Source organism: Notolepis coatsorum (assembly GCF_963971535.1).
Source record: "Notolepis coatsorum genome assembly, chromosome: 8".
Lineage (NCBI taxonomy): Eukaryota > Metazoa > Chordata > Actinopteri > Aulopiformes > Paralepididae > Notolepis > Notolepis coatsorum.
Genome location: NC_140172.1, coordinates 30,706,009 through 30,727,694, shown reverse-complemented (window position 1 = coordinate 30,727,694; position 21,686 = coordinate 30,706,009). Strand labels below are relative to the sequence as shown.

At 42.4% G+C, this 21,686-nt stretch overlaps 1 protein-coding gene across 1 annotated transcript in view; it reads left to right on the top strand.

Annotated features, from left to right (window-relative positions):
* Window positions 1–21,686, top strand: part of doc2b (double C2-like domains, beta) — a gene marked incomplete at both ends in the record, with an annotated part of 242,205 nt that overhangs the window by 89,431 nt on the left and 131,088 nt on the right. The window contains one exon of the mRNA XM_084320364.1: window positions 6,604–6,678. Within this exon, the coding sequence (XP_084176490.1) occupies window positions 6,604–6,678 (75 nt within the window). The remainder of the gene's footprint in view (window positions 1–6,603; window positions 6,679–21,686) is intronic.

Here is a 21,686-nt window from a genome sequence, read left to right as displayed (position 1 = left end):
AATAAAGTGCATATTGATAGTTTTGAAGAGTAATAAAACAGGCAGCCCCTGTGAAGCTAGATCAACACTGATCACAGAATGACTCTTGCCACATGTCACTGCTTTAGGGTTCTAGGGTTCTAGGATTTTAGTATGGAGGAAAAGCCAGAGAATAGCAGTAGGCTACTGTGTGTAAAACATATCTGTCTAGAATTAGAGAGACCCCACTCAGACCAGTATATTAAGATAGACAGAATAACATATTTTATACCCAGTTTAATCACCTGTACATTGTTTATTACTATTGCACTTTACTGTTACATTTGCACTGGTTGGATGCCAAACCTATTTTCGTTGTACTGTACTTGAGCTGTATAATGACAATACATTAAATCTAATCGAATATAGATTTGTCTACCTATAGGTGCATTAAGACTGTGCCCATTGGCATGTGTTTCAGTGCAAGCATATAACATAGTCAAGTGCAACAGTCATATGAAATGTTTTATTGAGCATTTAAAATCAATAAATCTGTTAAGACAACTGCATATGACGCCAGATGTCTGATGTGAATTGCCGACTAATAAACTCATGACAACACCGGTATTACCTGTGACATTTTATATGATGCTCAATATGAGTGCTTTGATCTTTAACGTCTGTTTTTTATTAATTTTCAATGACTAGAATCCATTTGTTGGAGTTGATGTTAGGTTCTAATTTTAAAATAAACCAACGGACAGTAATACCTTCCGTACATTTTCTATTTGACGGATCAATGTAGCTGTTATTTAGCGCATCACACAAACATACTGTTGCTGGTCTGGACTGATTCTATTTCACTGCTGCAGGGTTTACATCCAAAAGCTTGTCAAATCCTCCACCATCGTTGTGTAATATTGTTGTGTCGCCTCTAGAGTCTTCTTTTTCTCCTTCATGTGAAGTTAAATCTACTCAAGAAGTGAAAGTGAAACTTAAGCTGCTCTGTATTGCGAAGTCTGCGTTTATAATGTTGACTGACATTTTACAAATTCGTTTTTTTGTATTTGATGAATGTGGGCACTGATATGCAAAAATGAAGTAAATGGGTTTTATTTATCTCTCTGTCTCTCTCTCTCTATATATATATATATACTATAGACTTTTCTCTTTTGATGTGATGACTCCAATGCACCTGTCCAAAAAAAACAGGAGTGCAAAAGACACAACTTTTTTTATTTACAATCTATTTTCCAAAGCTAACCAAGTCAGTCAGTGGTCCCTGCCTGCTTCAAGATGTCTACCATCATCCCTGTACCGAAGAAACCCTCCCCAACATGTCCAAATGACTACAAACCGGTGGCACTCACCTCTGTGGTCATGAAATGTTTCGAGAGGCTGGTCAAGGACCACATTTGTGCCTCCCTCCCCAGTGATATGGACCCTATGCAATTTGCATACAGGACAAACAGGTCCACCGACGACGCGGTCTCCCAGGTACTGCACAGCACCCTCTCGCACCTTGACCGTCAGAAGGGGGGCTATGTGAGACTGTTGTTCATTGACTACAGCTCAGCGTTCAACACCATAGTCCCCACCAGACTGGTGGACAAGCTGATCGAGCTAGGTCTGAGCTCCGCCCTGAGCGCCTGGGTACTGGACTTTCTGAGCGAAAGACCCCAGGCGGTCAGGGTGGGGGGTCAGACCTCCAACACCATCACCCTGAGCATCGGGTCCCCCCAGGGCTGTGTTCTGAGCCCCCTGCTGTACTCACTCTACACACACGATTGTGTGGCCAAGTTCAGCTCCAACTCCATAGTGAAGTTCGCAGACGACACGGTGGTGGTGGGGCTGATCTCGGACAACGACGAGAAGGCCTACCGGGAGGAGGTTGAGGTACTTGAACGCTGGTGCCAGGACAACAGCCTGCTCCTGAACATTGGTAAAACCAAGGAGCTGATCGTGGATTATAGGAGAGGACAGCAGGAGACGCACACACCACTGATGATTAACGGGGCTACCGTGGACAGGGTGAGCAGCTTTAAGTACCTGGGGGTCCACATCTCAGAGGATCTGACATGGTCAACACACACAGTAGTACAGTTTACACAGTAGTAAAGAAGGCGAAACAGCGCCTCTACCACCTGAGACAGTTAAGGAAGTTCAGAGTATCGGGGAAGATACTCCAGTCCTTCTACTCAGGAGCTGTAGAGAGCATCCTGACCGGAAACATCACTGCCTGGTATGGAAACAGCACGGCACAGGACAAGAAGGCCCTACAGAGAGTGGTGCGCTCAGCCGAGCGTACCACGGGTATTGCACTACCTCCCCTGCAGGTTCTATACAACAAGAGGTGCAAATCCAGAGCCTGCAGAATAATGAAAGACCCCCACCACCCGAATAACAGCCTGTTTCAGCTGCTGAGGTCAGGCAGACGCCTGCGAACCCCAGCTACTAGGACAGAGCGGCTTAGGCTCAGCTTCTTCCCCCAGGCCATCAGAGCCCTGAACAATGAACATTGAGTGCCACAGAACACTGAACTATCCACATGCAAACACACATCAACACACACACGACACGCACGCGGTGCACGCTCACACACTAGCAGCCACTTAACACTTTAACACGAGCGGGCATGAATGAATGAATGAATGAAAACTTTATTTAACAGATTGCAGAATGGGTACAATACAGTACGGCTCAATACATACAATTGTTAAGGGGATGCAGACCTGAGAAAGACGTTTGTCTTGTTTCCATCAGGGTCCCCCATTTTCAATTCATATAGACATATATGACATACATGACATACAGATAGTCAGTACTGCTACATCTATACATTTATGACATACCAGATTTGCAAATACAGTACTGTTTGTGATACAGAAGGAGTCAAGAAAAGGGAGTATATACATTTGACGTAGAAACTGTACATTGGAGGTTGGGTGGGGGGGGTTGGGTACATTGGGATATTGACAACCATACTGGGTAATTTACATTGGAGGTGGTTGGGGGGGGGGGGGGGGCGGGGGGCATACTGTATAAACAAGTAACACTGTACATTGAGGGGGGGGGGGAGGAGACACTGTACAAACAAACACAATTGTACATTGAACTATTGACAAAACCATACTAGGTAAATGACTGTACATTGGAGGGCACACACTCATGCCGCACACACGCACACTTATGGCCAAAAGGAAAGGCCACTTTAAACTAGAATAACAGGAACAGTGTATTGCACTACCAAAGCTACCTAGCATGTCCTATATATATGCTCTGTAAATAACTATGTACAGATACCAAGATGTCACACCATGTTACCTGTTACCTGTTTATTGCACAATGTTTTTTTTTTATTGGATTCTATTATATGTTGTACCACTGTATTGCACATCGTTGCGGGCAAGACCACCCACATTTCATTGTATACTTGTATGCCGTGACAATTAAAACTCTTGACTCTTGACTTGACTTGACTTGAGTGTCCTCTCTGTGTGCACCGTGCCTTCACCTGCCTTTTTGGAAAACAGCAGAAACTTTAAATCAGTAGGCATTTCTGATGTACTTAAAGGAAAACTCCAACATTTTTGGAAATTCGCTTATTTAACATCTTCCCTGGAGTTAGACAAGAAGATACCTTTTTCGTCTCTCTGCATGCATTGGGCTTAGGGAATGCCTGGACCGTTAGCCTAGCTTAGCTTCATCACTGGAAGTGGGGCAGACATTTAGCCTAGTTCACTACAGTCAGGAAATTATACTCCAAATACAATCAAAATACAACTCCCAAATGTTCCTGTAAACATGTTGTGACCTGTGTATTTACCACATCTCCCAGTCAACAAGTCACGAGTCTCCCAGTCACACAAGTCTCCCAGTCACAGAAGTCTCCCAGTCACACAAGTCTCCCAGTCACATGAGTCTCCCAGTCACACAAGTCTCCCAGTCACACAAGTCTCCAAGTCACACAAGTCTCCCAGTCACACAAGTCTCCCAGTCACACAAGTCTCCCAGTCACACAAGTCTCCAAGTCACACAAGTCACATGAGTCTCCCAGTCACACAAGTCTCCCAGACACACAAGTCTCCCAGTCACACAAGTCTCCCAGTAACACAAATTTCCCAGTCACACAAGTCTCCTAGTCACTTGTATGAATGGGAGACTCGTGTGACTTATGTGACTGGGAGACTTGTGTGACTGGGAGACTTGTGTGACTGGGAGACTCATGTGACTTGGAGACTTGTGTGACTGGGAGACTTTTGTGACTGGGAGACTTGTGTGACTGGGAGACTTGTGTGACTTGTGTGACTGGGAGACTCGTGTGACTTGTGTGACTTGGAGACTTGTGTGACTGGGAGACTTGTGTGACTGGGAGACTCGTGTGACTGGGAGACTTGTGTGACTTGTGTGACTTGGAGACTTGTGTTACTGGGAGACTTGTGTAACTGGGAGACTCGTGTGACTTGGAGACTTGTGTGACTGGGAGACTCATGTGACTGGGAGACTCGTGTGACTTGTGTGACTTGGATACTTGTGTGACTGGGAGACTTGTGTGACTGGGAGACTTGTGTGACTTGTGTGACTTGGAGACTTGTGTGACTGGGAGACTCGTGTGACTTGTGTGACTTGGAGACTTGTGTGACTGGGAGACTTGTGTGACTGGGAGACTTGTGTGACTTGGAGACTTGTGTGACTGGGAGACTTGTGTGACTGGCAGACTCGTGTGACTTGGAGACTTGTGTGACTAGGAGACTTGTGTGACTGGGAGACTCATGTGACTGGGAGACTTGTGTGTCTGGGAGACGTGTGTGACTGGGAGACTTGTGTGACTTGTGTGACTGGGAGACTCGTGTGACTTGTGTGACTGGGAGATGTGGTAAATACACAGGTCACAACATGTTTACAGGAACGTTTGGGAGTTGAATTTTGATTGTATTTGGAGTATATTTCCTGACTGTAGTGAACTAGGCTAGATGTCTGCCCCACTTCCAGTGATGAAGCTAAGCTAGGCTAACGATCCAGGCGTTCCCTAAGCCCAATGCATGCAGAGAGACGAAAAAGGTATGTATCGTCTTGTCTAACTCCAGGGAAGATGTTAAATAAGCGAATTTTCCTTTAAAGCCTGAGATAATACAGACATAGTTTGTAGTCTAGCCTCGGGACTGGGCTACATGGTACATTACCTATGGTAATGACAGTTTTTGAAAATATTGTTCAGTGTCTCACTTAATTAAATAATAACATGTTTAGTTATGTAGACTATATGGTTTATGGCTCAAGCCAAGCTGAAGGGCTGATGGTGGAGGGCCAAGCTCAGAGCGCAAAATCGGTTGTTGAATCTGCGCATCAAAGAGGTCACATCTGTGTGTTAGTGTTTACACCCCCATTCCGCTCTGTGTTCTTTTAAAGATCTACCTGTACGTCGTGTGCCATGTCATCATCACCAAGTCACCATGTCACCATGCCATGCTGGATGTGAGCTATCAGTGCCACCAGTGTGAGGGAAACACAATACTGTCTGCATGCATGTCTATTGTTGCACAAAACACTGGTACATACAGTAGCTTGTTTATTTTGTTTATTAGCAAAGGATCCCCATTAGCTGACGTCAATTCTTCCTGTGGTCCGAGACAACATTAAAACATTACAACATATACAATTAAAATATAATACAATTAAAACATAGCAGGATGTACAAACCGAGGAAACGCAACAACATTAACACACAAACAAATAATATCTAAATAAATACAAATAAAAATCTAAGGTAACATAACATATTGCATTACCCAACATTATCATTATTGGCTCACATGTAAGATTTTTATTTCTTTTTGAAGCTTGCTACACCTCTTATGTCACGTACTGTATGTCACTTGGAAGACAATTCCATGCCCTGATAGCCCTATATAAAACTGTTCTTTGTATAGTGTTCAATTTTGCATGGGGTAGAATAATCTGCCCTCTACTATGTGCACATTTGAGCTGTAAATTATTTCATCATAGATATATTTAGGACTGTGGGTTGTGATGACTTTCTGAAAACAAATTAGTAAGTTGGCAGAAAGTATTTTCTCAACACTCCGCCAACTAAGACGTTCATGCATTTGAACAACACTAGTCCTATTGAGCAGGAGATACATCATTTCCTGCAGAATTATCTGCAGTGTAAAATGATTCAAAGGCAGATAAAGGACTGCTTTGGAAACTGATGAAACATGATTCATTCGATCCAGGGTCTGCAATGGTGTTTTAACATTACTTTCAAACACAATATACTTGTCACCATAAGTGACTTGTTCCCACCGACACACACACATACACACAAACAACAACACACATACAGTAGTAAGTTAATTAATTAATACAAGTGTTCTTAAATTTGTAAGTGTGTTATGCCCACGATTTTTCATGCTGTGACCTGTACTGTATTTTTTAAGTAGTTGATTTACTCAATTATCTCCAGCTCTTTGTACAAACTGCTCTGTTGTTGTTTTACTCTGTAAACCCTTTTCATTACATATGTTTCTGACCTTTCAGCGTCTTCGGTTAATTGGAAAATGTTCTCACAACAGTGATTATCATAATGTACTGTGTGATCTTGCTGCTTAATTATATGACTGTTTCTCTGTATTTCCTTCACAGGGGCTTAAACCAATGGATCACAATGGACTTTCAGATCCCTATGTCAAATTGCACCTGCTGCCTGGGGCCAGTAAGGTGAATACAATCTTCTATATGACTTCTGAATTCCAGTTAGTTACTACTGTGTCAACTCAGATGTCCTGATCATCGTTACACATCGGTGGTCATGAATCCTTACTCTGGTCTAATACTGGGATCAGACAACATGAATTCAGACAGATTTTGACATGATTTTGTTGTGGTCAACATATTTCTAGCGCCATGCCCAATTATGAATATCAGGAACGACAGATGGACATCTTTACCCCTTGCAGTGTGATACAATCAACAAACAGTGATGTGGCATCTAGGACGCCAGCAAGCACAAGTCATTGGACTAATTGATTAGTTGCTTTACTCAACATATACTGTATGTAAAATGCAGATGGACCATCTTGTGCTTCCAGATATCTGCTTATCATTTTTCAGGGGTATAACTAATTCAGCATGGGGGAAAATATATATATATAAAAGGACTACTAAGCTGCAGATGCAGACATTTTAACTAGACAGCAGTTTAAGCTGTAATGTCTTCACCTGGACAGTTTTGGCCGTACACGTCATCTATATGAAGCCTTTATATCTCACACCCAAATGAGGTTTATATTCTAGCATTACCAGAATGTCTGAACCAGGAATAAAGCCTAATTTGGGTGTAAGAGCTCACACAAACATTTTATAGCTTCATAAATCTAGAGCTCCATTCATTGTGTGTGGAGCTGCCCTGAAACACTGATTGGATGTCTAGCTTTAGGAGAGAGTGGTGCATGTTGAGTAGTTAAACCCACCTAAAGACACAACTTCACGCAACACAGCCCTGCTCCCAAGTAGTCCACCCCCTGACTATTTTCTTTTAAGCCACAAACCCTGTTGTTTTTGTTGTTTGTTTGTTTTTGTTTTCTGTTTTTTTGTTTTAGTTTTTTGTTAACTTTCTTGTTACCACTTACTTGTTTTTTTTACAGTGTCCTTGAGTCTGAGAAAGGCGCTTCTCTCTTCAAATTAAATTTATTATTATTATGTTCACAAAATACTGACTGAACTGTCCTGGGGCACCGGAAGAACATACATGGATTATTAAAATGGGTGACATTCCCATAAGAACAACCTACGTTATGTCAACACGGCACGGTGGTGTAGTGGTTAACACTGTCGCCTCACAGCTAGAAGGTTCAGGGTTTGATTCCCGCTTGGGGACCAGGTTTCCGCGATGCCAGGTGTGGTATCTCCCGGGCCTTTCTGTGTGCAGTTTGCATGTTCTCCCCGTGCTTGCAAGGGTTTCCCCTCCCGATAAGATACACCCAATGGAAAAACATGCACAACAGATCGCTGACGCTGTCGTGTTCCCTGACGAAGACGGACTGGAGCACTTGGATTGGTCCCCGGGGGCGCGTGGGGGGAAGGACGACGGGATGGGTCAAGAGCAGAGACTAAATTTCATCGGCGACCCAAAAAATTGCATGTGTGTGTCACTGCATGATGAATAAAGACTTCTTCAAAAGTCCAGTTTATATTATAGTTTATACATCCCATTTGAGAGTGTGGGTGCAATGCGCTCCGTTCAAATGCAGTATGGTGCTCATTATGGTGTGTGTGATCTAATGTGGCCTAGGGCTGGGTGATATGACCATAATATCATATCACCATATTTTTCGTAGTTTTGACGGGATAGCGGTATGTGGCGGTATAGGTTTCCAGTGCAAATTACATCATGATATGACATATTTTCTTTTACGTCTTTATCTAATAATTATTATGATCCTATTTCATTCAAATTTTACTTTTAAATCCTGCTGCAAGAAATCTTAAAAAATATTATCAGTTTGTGTATATACGGTATAATAAAAACCCATACTGTACCTTTGCATGGATCCATGATGGTATACCTTCATATTTGGTATACAGTACCTTCCAGCCCTAATGTGGCCTAATGCTTACCAGAACTTGTTTTTTTTAGAGAATTGTTACGAACTGGCTCAAGCTCGCAACAAGAATGGGGAGACACAGGCACAATTGAAGAAATAATAAAATAATTTATTTAATCTAAAGGACTAAAGGAGCAGCCAATATATATCAGCAGTGTGTGGATGAGTGTATGTGCAGCATGAATGTTGTAGGTGTAAAAGCAAAGAAAGCAACCAAAACCAAAGGAACCAAAGACAGCAACCAAACCAAAGGACCAAATATGTGGGGAGTTCCCCCAACCAGCAGAGGCAGCCTCTATTATCTTGAATGGGACACACCGGCCCAGGTGTGCCCCAATTAGCTTGACAAGCTTTCCCCAGCTCTGCTCTGCCACTAGAGCAGAGGAAGCCAACACAATGTGGGGGAGGGTCGTCACAGGACGCATGCTTGTCAGGGTGTGTCTGTGATTGATATCTTACACTCGGTGACCCACAGCGTTGCATTGATTTGACGCTGACATCGCCGAGTGATGCATCGTGTACGAGCACTCAGGCAGAAGAGGCAATGCTGGGCTTCAAAGCCCAGTAGAGTAGCTGTGGGCACATCCAGCCTGATCTTGGCCAGGTGCAGGATGAAAGTAGGATGTGAAGAAGATAGAGGAAAATGGATATCCGCACATTGGATACACCATTACAGCCCCCCCCGATACTTTATATATAACAAAAATGGAAGGAATCTCTGTCTGTATGTCTGTTCTTCAATTCTCTTGAGAACCTGTTCATCCGATCGTCTTCACACTTGGGAGGTGTGTTGCCGAGGACCAAAGAAAGTGCAGCATTGAGTGTGAAGTTGATTGGATGAGTGATTTTGATTTTATTTTATTAGGGATCCCCATTAGCTGGTGTGATAGCAACCAGCTAGTCTTCCTGGGGTCCACACACACAAAAAACATACAAAAACAATCACTATTGCAAAAACAAAATTATTAAAAGTCAGTACACACAATGCATAATGAAACTAATGTAACAATTAAGATAGCTAAAATTACATTAGTGTAAAACAAAAACAAAAAATTACTTTACAGTGTTAAAAACAATTTAAAAACAATTTAAGATTATTTAAAAAATATATCTCCCCAAAGCGCTGGTTCTAGGACCTGGCAATTCAAGCTGACCACTACTGGAACCACTAGTGTAATGCTCGTGCACAGTATTACTAAAAACAATCTGATTATGTATAAAAACAGGAGTCTTACTGCTCATGACCAACTTGAACAGCACAAGTATATTAAAAGACAATCTATTTTCAACGTTAAGCCAAGAGAGGCGGGCATGCATACGGCTCACATTAGACCTTAGTGAGCAGCCCAGTACCAACCGTGCTGCCCTGTTCTGGACCACCTGGAGCTTCCTGAGGTCACCACTGGCAGCAGATGACCACATCGCAGAGCAATAGTCAAGATGACATAAAACTAAACTTTGCACTATCTGACATAAAAGGGGACGGGCAACAAAAGAAGCAAATTTCCTGGAAATACCAATTGCTCTTCCCATTTTTTAAACAATTTAATATGCTGAGACCAAGACAGAGTGCAATCCAGCCTCACATTTCACTCGAGAGAAAGCAATACGGGTGGGGGGGGGGGGGGGGGGGGCACGCACAAGTTGACTGTTTCAACCCAACAGGGTCTTCGATAAGCCAAAGACATCACACTGACTCACTGTCAACCGATTAATTAGGCTATATCACATTGGTCATGGCTAGACGGCATCCACATTGCAAGCTGGCTGCGTTGCATTGTGGACTTGTCCCACCTCCTGACATCACAGGAGGTGTGTTCATACTGGCATGAACACACACACATACACACACACACACACACACACACACACACACACACACACACACACACACACACACACACACACACACACACACACACACACACACACACACACACACACATACACACATACACATGCAATACACACACACACACTTGGCCACCATGCCAAAGTTCTGCCTCCAAGGGCGAAACCTGTGGCCGCTATAAACTCTTTTCTTTCACTTTTATGCTTTACTAAAATATGTTTCTTTAGGCAAGAAATAAGACATAAACATGCTTGATTTGACAAGCATTTGAACAAGTATAGGGGAGAATTAGCTCATTTTAAGCGGTAACCAGGTGCTTCTTGACCATAAAAACATGTAAATGTTTGTAAATTCAGTAAGAAATGAAAATATTAAACTGGGAAATGGCCATAATATGGGCTCTTTCAATTCTGAACCTTCCCATTCATCTCTGTAAGAGCAAAGTTGCATGACATCAGGTATGATATTAGGGGCCTGTGTAACCCATCTGGATACAAACGCAGGTCCTCTTCATGGAATAATTCGACTTACTAGGCTTCAGGCCAAGAGAGATATTAGGCATAAATGGGAAATGGCTGCATTTATATAGCGCTTTTATCCAAAGTTCTTTACAATTTCTTCCTCACATTTTACCCATTCACTCACACATTCACGGCGGAGGCAACCATGCAAGGTGCCAACCTGCTCATCAGGAGCAATTGGGGGTTAAGTGTCTTGCTCAAGGACACTTCGACACGCTGCCCGGGAGGAGTGAGAATCGAACCGGGAACCTTCGGATTACCAGACGACTGCTCTACCTCCCGAGCCACTGTAGCCCCCAAGACTTACTAGGTTCAGGTCAAGAGAGAGACATTAGGCTTACTAGGTTCAGGCCAAGAGAGACATTAGGCTTACTAGGCCTACTCTGCCTGCAACCTGTAATGTTGACTCACCTGATGACAGAAGTGGTGTCGCTACATCGCTGAGACGTCAGTGTCTGGCTGCACTGATTACATTCTCTGACTGGCTCCTTTATTTCTGTACTCGGAGGTTCAATGCCACAAGGGCTGAAAAAACTGTGTTTCATAAAAAGGTAAGCAGCCTGAAATAGAATCATAAACATTACGGCCTTGGACGGAAAGTACAGGGAAAGCGCTGCAGCCTTATTGGAAAGTTCAGGACACTTGGAGGTGACATGAATCGGAGGGCTTGGCTTTTTCATCTTTATACATATACAGTATCATCAAAGGTGCAGAGGAGCCGCTGCTAGATCCTACCCGCTGGGAGTCAGGGTCTTTCCATTTCGTCCAGCCTAATCAGATGGGATATGGCTCCAGAAAACCCCAAACACCACATGATTCAGTACAACTCTGCACTCCGTGTAAATGACTTCACATGAACCTATCTCCCAAAATCCCGCTTGTGAGTTACACCCCCAGGCAGTGTGCCCCTGGTACTGTTATCCATATTGCTTTGCTAGAAGGATGTCTGTAGTGTTGTTGGGGGCTTTCGTTATTAATGTCAAATAGTGTATGTGTTCACAACACAAAGGTAATGTATGATGGTGTATTTACACTGCACCAGAAATAAAGGGTAGGGCCCCAGAATCGTAAAAGGATACTGGATACTGACTCCAAGAATAAGCTCAGAATTAGCAAAAATGTTACACGACCAGGCGAACCTTTGTCTATGTAGGTTTTAGATGGTTCGATTCTACTGGGTTGAAACTGTCCACGAGGCAGGTGGTTATCGGCTGCCCTTACAGCAGCAAAGAAGCAGAGATGGAGGCCCCTCTCACACCTTGCCATATGAAACAACAGGTGTCCACAGTAGTGGACCTGGCCAACGTGGAAATGGCAGAGATATGCATGGAAAAATATCATGTTATTTCATTCATTGAGGCCATGCATACAGGCAAAATTATCTCACCTGAATTCAGATGAGCTGTGGAGCTCTGTCCGTTCTCCATGTAGCTCTGTCCGTTCTCCATGTTACATTTTAATTTCCTCTTTGACCGCCCATGGGAGGGAATGGCCCCGACTGTCAGTCAAGCTTAATGTAACTGTCAGTCAAGACATTGATCACAAGCGTAATGTAATGGTGATTTTCATGGGCCCCTACCCAACCCCCCCCCCCCCCCCCCCCACAAACACTCCAGACAATTACAAAGCAGACAATTGCTATTACTATCACCATGGAGAAAGGCAGCAGAGGCTCACCATGCAAACAACCAGCCTTTGATCAGCACCTTGGACAGCAGCCGAAGCGCTGAATTTATCAACCCTAATCTAACAGCCTGGACTCAAAACACCAGTCCACCACAGCCTAGGTTTACGCAGTGTGTTGATGATGAGCATAGAACAAATACCCCTAAAGAAAAGCACAGCAACTCATTATAGGCAGTGTGAATGAATGGATGACGGCACCTGATCACACAATCACTTGCATTTATAGAATTATCATTCATCATCAAAGCAGCCAAAATCTCATCACAGACACAGATTACAATAGTTGCACATTTTCCAACATATGATAACTTGTACTCACCCATTACAAGTGCATCCTACAGGCCTTGCACTCAGCATATGTTAACAACACATATAATGTTAACAACACTGTAGTGCTGCTCCCAAGTCCAAATTCCTGGTTCTGGTGTTCTCTAGTGAGCGTATAGCCAATCCACTGAGTCCACTTTCTTGTCCCTTGCTGGTTCACAGCTGTGTACACTGCACCTTGAATAGAATATAAATACTTTAATCATCCCGAGGGAAATTTGACACTACAAATCGCTCACAGTAAACATTTAGACATTTAGACAGAACAAAGTCACGAATAAGAATAACAAAACAAATGGCTTAAGAATAAGAATAAAATAGCCCTAAGAATAAGATAATAATAATAGAGTACGGACCGGGATTCACATTTTCTATGTTGTGTATATACATTCTAGTATTGTTGAAATGGTCCAACTTGATCCAACAACTGGCATCTCGATTAAAACATAACATATGTAATTGTAACTCCCAAGGTTACACATTCGATGCACCATGGTAGCGCCATGACTGGTAGCGACCAGAAGTTGGACCAGTGTTATACGCAAGGTGGAAAGATAGTATATATATATATAATACACAAGGTCTAGAATGCATATTGTATATGCATTGTTATCATGCGTTGTAATTAATCATATGAATAATTGGTTATCGTCACGGGGGAATGTCATGGGGATGGTGAATTTTTTGTGTAAAACGACTCCAACCTGAACCAAAGTGTTGGTCATTGTTCTTGTTTTGACATATTTGTACTCACTTCGTGTGGGGCTCCTTCAAGTTACCGATTCAGCTATGGTCTTCGTATGTGAAAGACCTTACATTTTTGGCACAGGCCACTAGGTGTTGCTACTTTTGGTTAGCGTTTCAAAACTATGTAATCTGTAGACCGTTTTCGCCTAAAGGTACATGCCTAAGTAAATGGAAGATTGCTCCACTTCTGCAAGGTCAATTTGCATGTTCTTGGTATCTAGGAATATCTAGGGACCTGGGGGTATGTATTTCCAGTGTCAGAAATATTGTGTCTGTTACTAGGCTGAGTAAATTGTAATGAAGAAAAGGAGAATATAAATTATGATTTATGATTTTTGCATCTTTGATCAAAAATGTATACGGGTAGGAGAAAATGCTCACTGAGCTCATTCACCACCTTATTGAGATCATGTGTACAAAAAATTTAAGCAAACGAACCGCGGGAAGATGATTAAACGGAAGGATTTGTAGATACAGTAATTAATGATAATCGACTTTAATTATAAATTCATATTTGACCTTGAACTTGACCTTGACCTTATTATGGCCAAATCAGACATCTATGGGTGGGGAAAATGCTCCTCTTTCCAATGGCAGGGTTGAATCTGGATTTAGTAATTTCTTGCGGTTTTTACGATAATTAGCATTTTCAGATAAATTTGTATTTCCGATAAATCGTATAAAACATCGGTAAAAATGAAAATATACACTTTGACTACTGTTTTTGATAGGGTTATGGTCTTTACTCTTGGCTACAAAAAAAATAAATTAAACATTGACCTCTTAACATCCAAGGGCCCACATGTGGACGATTCTTTGCCGACCTCTAGTGGCTCAGGTGTGCATTTCTTTTAATACAATTGAATCCCTATTTGTTGCCTGTCGATTGCCCTTTCAGGTGACAAAATCCGTTCAGCGGTTCTTGAGTTACATGCCGATATGTGAGGCGTGCCCCAAAGTACGCAAAAGTACACATTACCACCCCCGACTCCCGGGGCTCTAGCTCCGTCAATCATTTGGCGATCTCGAAAATCTTTGCACAGGGTTGTAGCCAATGAGTGTGGCTTTCCTTGCGGTTCTTACGATAATTAGCATTTTCAGATAAATTAGTATTTCCGATAAATCGTATAAAACATCGGTAAAAATGAAAATATACACTTTGACTACTGTTTTTGATAGGGTTATGGTCTTTACTCTTGGCTACAAAAAAAATTAATTAAACATTGACCTCTTAATATCCAAGGGCCCACATGTGGACGATTCTTTGCCGACCTCTAGTGGCTCAGGTGTGCATTTCTTTTAATACAATTGAATCCCTATTTGTTGCCTGTCGATTGCCCTTTCAGGTGACAAAATCCGTTCAGCGGTTCTCGAGTTACATGCCGATATGTGAGGCGTGCCCCAAAGTACGCAAAAGTACACATTACCACCCCCGACTCCCGGGGCTCTAGCTCCGTCAATCATTTGGCGATCTTTGCACAGGGTTGTAGCCAATGAGTGTGGCTTTCCTTGATACCCCATGATATTATAATTGGGGATCTAATACGGTCTCTATTGATCGATTTATGATAAAGAAAAGAAAAGTCCCCTATAGGGGGACCTTAAGGCTTAACAGTAATGTCTAGAATGCATATTGTATATGCATTGTTATCATGCGTTGTAATTAATCGTATGAATAATTGGTTATCGTCACGATGGGAATGTCATGGGGATGGTGAATTTTTTTTTGTAAACCGACTGTTTACTAACATGAACAAAAGTGTTAAAGATTCAGGATTGTGTGGGTGGATCCATGTATATCCATAGTTTGTAAATATTGGGAGTTTGGACTGACTGGACTTGTGATTTGGAGCGGAGGGGGGGGGGGGGGGGGGGGAGCTTATAGATGTATCTCTCTCTTATACTCATATCTTACATGAGCAAGTGTGACAGCCTTGTTATGTCCTTTTATGTGTTGGCTGTGTTATGTTGTACATGTCGTGGGATTCCGGTCAATCCCAATGACAAGTAGCCACCGATGTGGTGTTTACGAGCCTCATACACTTTGCTTTAACGGCTTGATTTCTGCTTGATCTCACTTATTGATTCACTGTCCAGCCGCCCAATACCGGCCATCAATCTATTTTGAGCGCTGTTGCTAGTGTAGCTAGTTCAAGTGACCATTGGACTGGTTGATGAACGTTACGTAACATGTCTGGTCATATAATCTATTTACCTTTTAGATTTGATCTAAACGTACAATATGTTCTTTTCTGCCACTCGGGGTCTCTCACTCAAAACAATAACAAAATACAACGTTTGATGACGTTGTGAAGGAGTGTGGGATCATGGCAGTTGTTGCCTTCATTGTTCAAATGCACTGCACTTTTCTCTGCTTTTAGCTAGTTTGAGAATTCAAATTAGCCTGACATGGTTTGAACGCTACTGGCAGACTGCCGTACATCACCCAAATCTCTGTATTAATCACAGAGTTGATAAGTAGCTCAAAGGTGTTTGAGTATGGTGAGTATGCCACATAATTATTTATATTTTTTTATCACGGATTGAGGCTTTAACACACAAGTAAATTAACTATCTGGATTTGAAGGTGTGACGCAGCAGAACCAAATCCTTTCAGCAGTTGAAATCCTTGAACCGACATGATGTCACAGTGAAAGGCTGTTTTGAACATAATTCAACTTTACATGACAACCATTTTGCCACCCATGGTGGGAACAGGGTGGAAAGCCAGCAAAATGGCCACCGTGTGAATATGGCACCTAGGGGTGTAAAGGTACACGTATCCGTACCAAACCGAACCGTTTCATTGTGTACCGTACCGTACTGAACGGCTGTGTAGTGTACCGAACGAATACAACGGTATGTTAACCACTAACGACCGCCCACCGGGGGCTGTTTTTTTCACGATCGAATATAATTATTATAATGTAAAAAAAAATATTACAAGTCAATTATTAATTTCAATATAGAATATTTGTTGACAGCCTTACAAGTATAATTAGTTACTGCACACTACATCACCCCTGAGTGGAACATGGAAAGCCAAACTTTCCCCCACTGTACCGAAAACCCGTACCGAACCTTGACTTCAAAACCGAGGTATACGTACCGTACCGTGGTTTTTGTGTACCGTAACGGTTACACTCCATATGTGAACGTCAAGGCGTTAAGTGATGCCTAGTTAATGCACATGAACATGCCTTGGTTGGTACTTACCTTCCGATATTCTTTTTCATTTGCAGAGACACAGTGGCTTTGGCTACATTGATATTCTCAAGTCATGTCATCAGGTATCCTCAGTGTTTATCAAGTGAATCATCTTCAGACTGGTTTATTTGTGCATAGTTCTTTAAACAGAGCCCTTCCCCCTTTTTTTCATGACATGTTTGCCCACAATCACCAAATTCATAATTACCCCACACGTAGTTCCTGTTTGCTTAGACCACCCTTTTCCCGCACTTCCCAATCTCAGTTTTGTTTGCTCTACCGAGGGTCAAAGTTGTGGAACTCTTTGCCTCCACATATTTTGGAATTTTCTTTTCTGAAATTCAAAAGAGCACTGAAATCTCATCTCCTAGATCACCAATATTTCCCATATGGACTTCCTTTACAAACTGTAGTCTGATGGCTTGATGTATTTTGTTATTGTATTTTCGTTTTATTATATATTCTTACTGTCAGTGATTGTTTTCTCTATACCAGAAATCGTATGGCATGGGGTGCCTACTTCGGTGTCTATGTAGGCCTGCTTGTGTGTGTATGTTTGTTATTTTATATTTATCTTGATATAATGTAATTTTGCTTCCTGGTGAATGCCACATGCAAGCCCCTTGAGGGTTTTTAGGCAATTCTCCTACACATCCCTTGTGGACTATATTGTATTATATATGTAACTGTTTTTATATGTGTAAATAAACAAACAAACAAACAAACAAACGTAAATCCATGTGACAAGCTGTATTAGTGCATTGATCAAGTGATCACTTAACGTCGCTATTGCATCATTAGTCATTGTGGTATCTTCTGATGGTCGATGATGGTCAATAATATCGTTGTAGGGAAAAGAGCTCTGTACTACTTCTTAATATCAGAAGTTGGTTTATTACAAAATAAGGTCAGTTGACAATAAGTTAAGTCACGACGAGTTGACTTCAGGCTTCCATCTAAGTAAAAACTCACGCACATGTCAGGCAGGAACCAGGAGCCAAAGCAGGGAGCAGAGAGAGAATGTTTCCTCTCTAAGAACAGTATTATATACTAGCAATGAAATCCCTCATATTTACTCCTATTCCAAAATGATTCACCTAATTAATTATACTTCCTTATTATTCTGTCCATTCACAGCTCTGTTAAGCCCCTCTAATTTACATCTCATTACATTTCTAACCAACTAACTGATTACCTCTGTCCTAAACATAGCTATTTATTGCCCTAGGCCTAGGGTTACCTTATTAGGAATTTGCTGAAAGCCGCATTGGTCCCTATAATAACAAGATGGCTCCTGCATGTTCTTTTGTTAGTGTGAGTGGGAATCTTAATACATGCTCATCTGATGTGTGTTTATACACTCTCTTCAGGCACATCTATGCACCCTAGCAGGGTGGAAAGGAACCCAACCTGAGCATGACATAAGAGCAAAATGGCCGCCATTTGAATATGGTGAATTATGTTCAAAACAGCCTATTGCTGTGTTCAACTTTAATCTAATACATTCTGCTGTGTCACAACTTCAAATACAGACAGTTTATCTACTTTTGTGTACAATCCCCAATCCTTGATTTAAAAAATAATAATATTACATTAATATGGAGCATACTCGCATACAATCTCCTTCAGATGTTATTAGATGATTGAGCAGCCATGGACCGAGGCATCTTTTTTTTTTACCAGGCATTTGAGATGTCACAGCCACGGATGTTAGATGATTGACAGTCTCCTGGAAAATAATTTATGTGTGTGTGTGTGTGTGTGTGTGTGTGTGTGTGTGTGTGTGTGTGTGTGTGTGTGTGTGTGTGTGTGTGTGTGTGTGTGTGTGTGTGTGTGTGTGTGTGTGTGTGTGTGTGTGTGTGTGTGTGTGTGTGTGTGTGTGTGTGTGTGTGTGTGTGTGTGTGTGTGTGTGTGTGTGTGTGTGTGTGTGTGTGTGTGTGTGTGTGTGTGTGTGTGTGTGTGTGCGCGCGCGTGTGCGTGTGCATGAGTGTGGCACATCCCTCCTATGTAAATGAGCCACTGATTGTTTCAATCAGTGAGACCTTTGTTATCTGGAACACTTACATCAGACTCCATGCAAATAACCACACCAGCTAATTGATTAAATTAAACAGAATTGGATATTCTCAGTCTGACTCACAGTACCTTATTTATCTAATTACACTGAACTGCTCCAAGGATTTACCTACCGGTAAACACAATACTCTGAAAAGGCTCCAGCCAGAGTTACCTTCATTGCTGGAACTGGACCTTAACCCCGGTTTATTAGATTACTGACATTGTCTGATTTGAGATTGGTCTTTTAAAGACCACATTCTCAATTTATTACATTCACATTAGACTCAATCAAGATACTGTGTGGTGTCAGAGGACCATTATAAAGTGGTGTACAACAGGGCTGTCATGCACACCCACATTTTTCGAGAGGCCTAATATTTACATTTAGTAATTTAGCTGACACTTTTATCCAAAGTGACTTACAACTTTTGTACAACAAGTCAGCAGGAAGGGCACAACTCTGGCAGCTAACATTGTTCACTAAACAGTGTTGAACTTGGGTGCTACAATGTTGAGTGCATAGTAGTATAGACAAATTAGCATTTTATGTAGTAATATAGGCAAGTCGATTCCTTATTATAAAAGTGCATAATAGTTAAAGACTATTATATACAAAGTATACAAAGGTTAGTCATTTTTCATTTCAGATATTGATTGAAGAAGTGTACATAAATACTGTATGTACACAATGCAAATTTAAATTTTAAGCTGCACTGTGTAGTTTGGGGGGTAAACTCTGAAAGGTCAATATAAAGTATGATATAGGCTATAAGCTATGTTAGGAACCAGTAACAGGTAGGCGCAAATGCACAACACAGGAGACAGAGGAATGTTCAACCCCGAAGGGCATTTAATAATACATTGCAAAAATGAGTGTGTGTGTGTGTGTGTGTGTGTGTGTGTGTGTGTGTGTGTGTGTGTGTGTGTGTGTGTGTGTGTGTGTGTGTGTGTGTGTGTGTGTGTGTGTGTGTGTGTGTGTCTTGAGCCTGGCGGGTGGGTAACCGTGACCAATGGGAAGCACGGGAATGAAACTGTGAAGACAACGGAGAGAAAAACGGGGTAAGTCTTCTCAGCAAAAACTAGTTGAAGCACACAGGGAAAACACGAGACCAAAACACGAAAAAACATGGAATGGGTGGATACACGAAAACACAACCGGAGTAAGGTTAACATGTAAATGACGAAAAACATATTCAGTGGGAGGAATATCAAGATACTTGCCAGGCCATCAGTAAACGAAGATCTGACGCTGATTCATGGAGATCCTGGTCTTCTTGTAGGGTGGTGTAGTGATTAGACGGCAGGTGCAGAGTCTCCATCCATCAGCGTGATGATTCTCAGCTGTGCCTTTTGCGCGTTGTTTTGCCGTAGAGCGCGCGCCGAAGTGCAGGGAGTGAATGGGACAGACAATTTATCTAGATTAATCTATAGAGTGAACATTTTTCAACATTCTGAACTTTCAGCAGTATCTTTGCTTGTTCGTTTTTTGCATTGACTCATCCACCTTTTTTTTTATCCACTTTCTCCCCATTTTCTATTTTTCTCCCATCCCAATTTCGTATATACAATTCTTCCCTCCCCCGTCTTGAGCATTGCTAGACTATGCCTCCCACAGGTCGATTCTAGTGAGGACAGAAGCCTTGCATCACGTGTCCCCTCCGGTACACGAGGAGGCAGCCTGTCGCATCTTTTCACCGCAGCATCTCAAACTCTGTGGCGAGGAGTAACGTGTGGGAGGCTCACGCTGCCCCCGTCACTTCCTGCTTCCGTCGCACCGGCTTCACCAAACCTGTAGGAGTCGCTGTCCACAACGTCAAATCCCCACCCACCGGCTTTCCCACCCTCTAACACTTGCCAATTGTGTTAGTATGAACGACCGGCCAGCCGGTAGCAACGGCGAGAGCTGGGCTCGAACCCAGCGTCTCCTGCGTTAGAGTCGAGCACCTTGCCCACTGCGCCAATCAGCCGCCCACTCATGCACTTTTTTTTTTTTTTTTTTTTTTATCCACTTTTTCTCCCATTTTTCTATATTTTCTCCCATCCCAATTTCGTATCATCCAATTCAACCCTCCCCTGTCACGAACGCTGTTTCTTGCCTCCCACAAGCCGGCTGCAATGTGGACTAAGTCATACATAGCACAAGTCCCCTCCGGTACTTGAGGTAACAGCAGTCGCATCTTTTCACCTGCGCAGCTCGATCTCTGTGTCGAGGAGTAACGCGTGGGAGGCTCACGCTGCCCCCGACACTTCCCGATTCTACTGCGCAGGCGCACCAACCGACCTGTAGGAGTCGCTGTCCACAACGCCCGATCCCCACCCATCAGTTTCCCACCCCCTAATACGGCCAATGTGTATTAGTATGAACGACCAGCTAAACTGAAAGCAATGTGGAGCGCTGGGCTCGAACAGGCGAGCCCAGCGTCTCTGCATTCGTGGCGAGCGCCTTGCCCACTACGCCCGCTCATGCACCTTTTTGAAAATCATCTGACATGAAGATGGAACACATTTGTTGTTAATATGATTTATATTACTGGTAATTCATACAAGACATTATCATCCTCTAACCAAATCTGCACTTTAACATAGGCCTGGGTTGTTTTTATTTCTCTTAGCGTCACGGATATAAGAAAGCGGTCTAGCTGAGTCAATGTTGATGGTTTTGTTGAACATTTATATTTCACAGGAGAGAAACTGTATTCAAAGAAAGCTATTAAAATAGTCTTT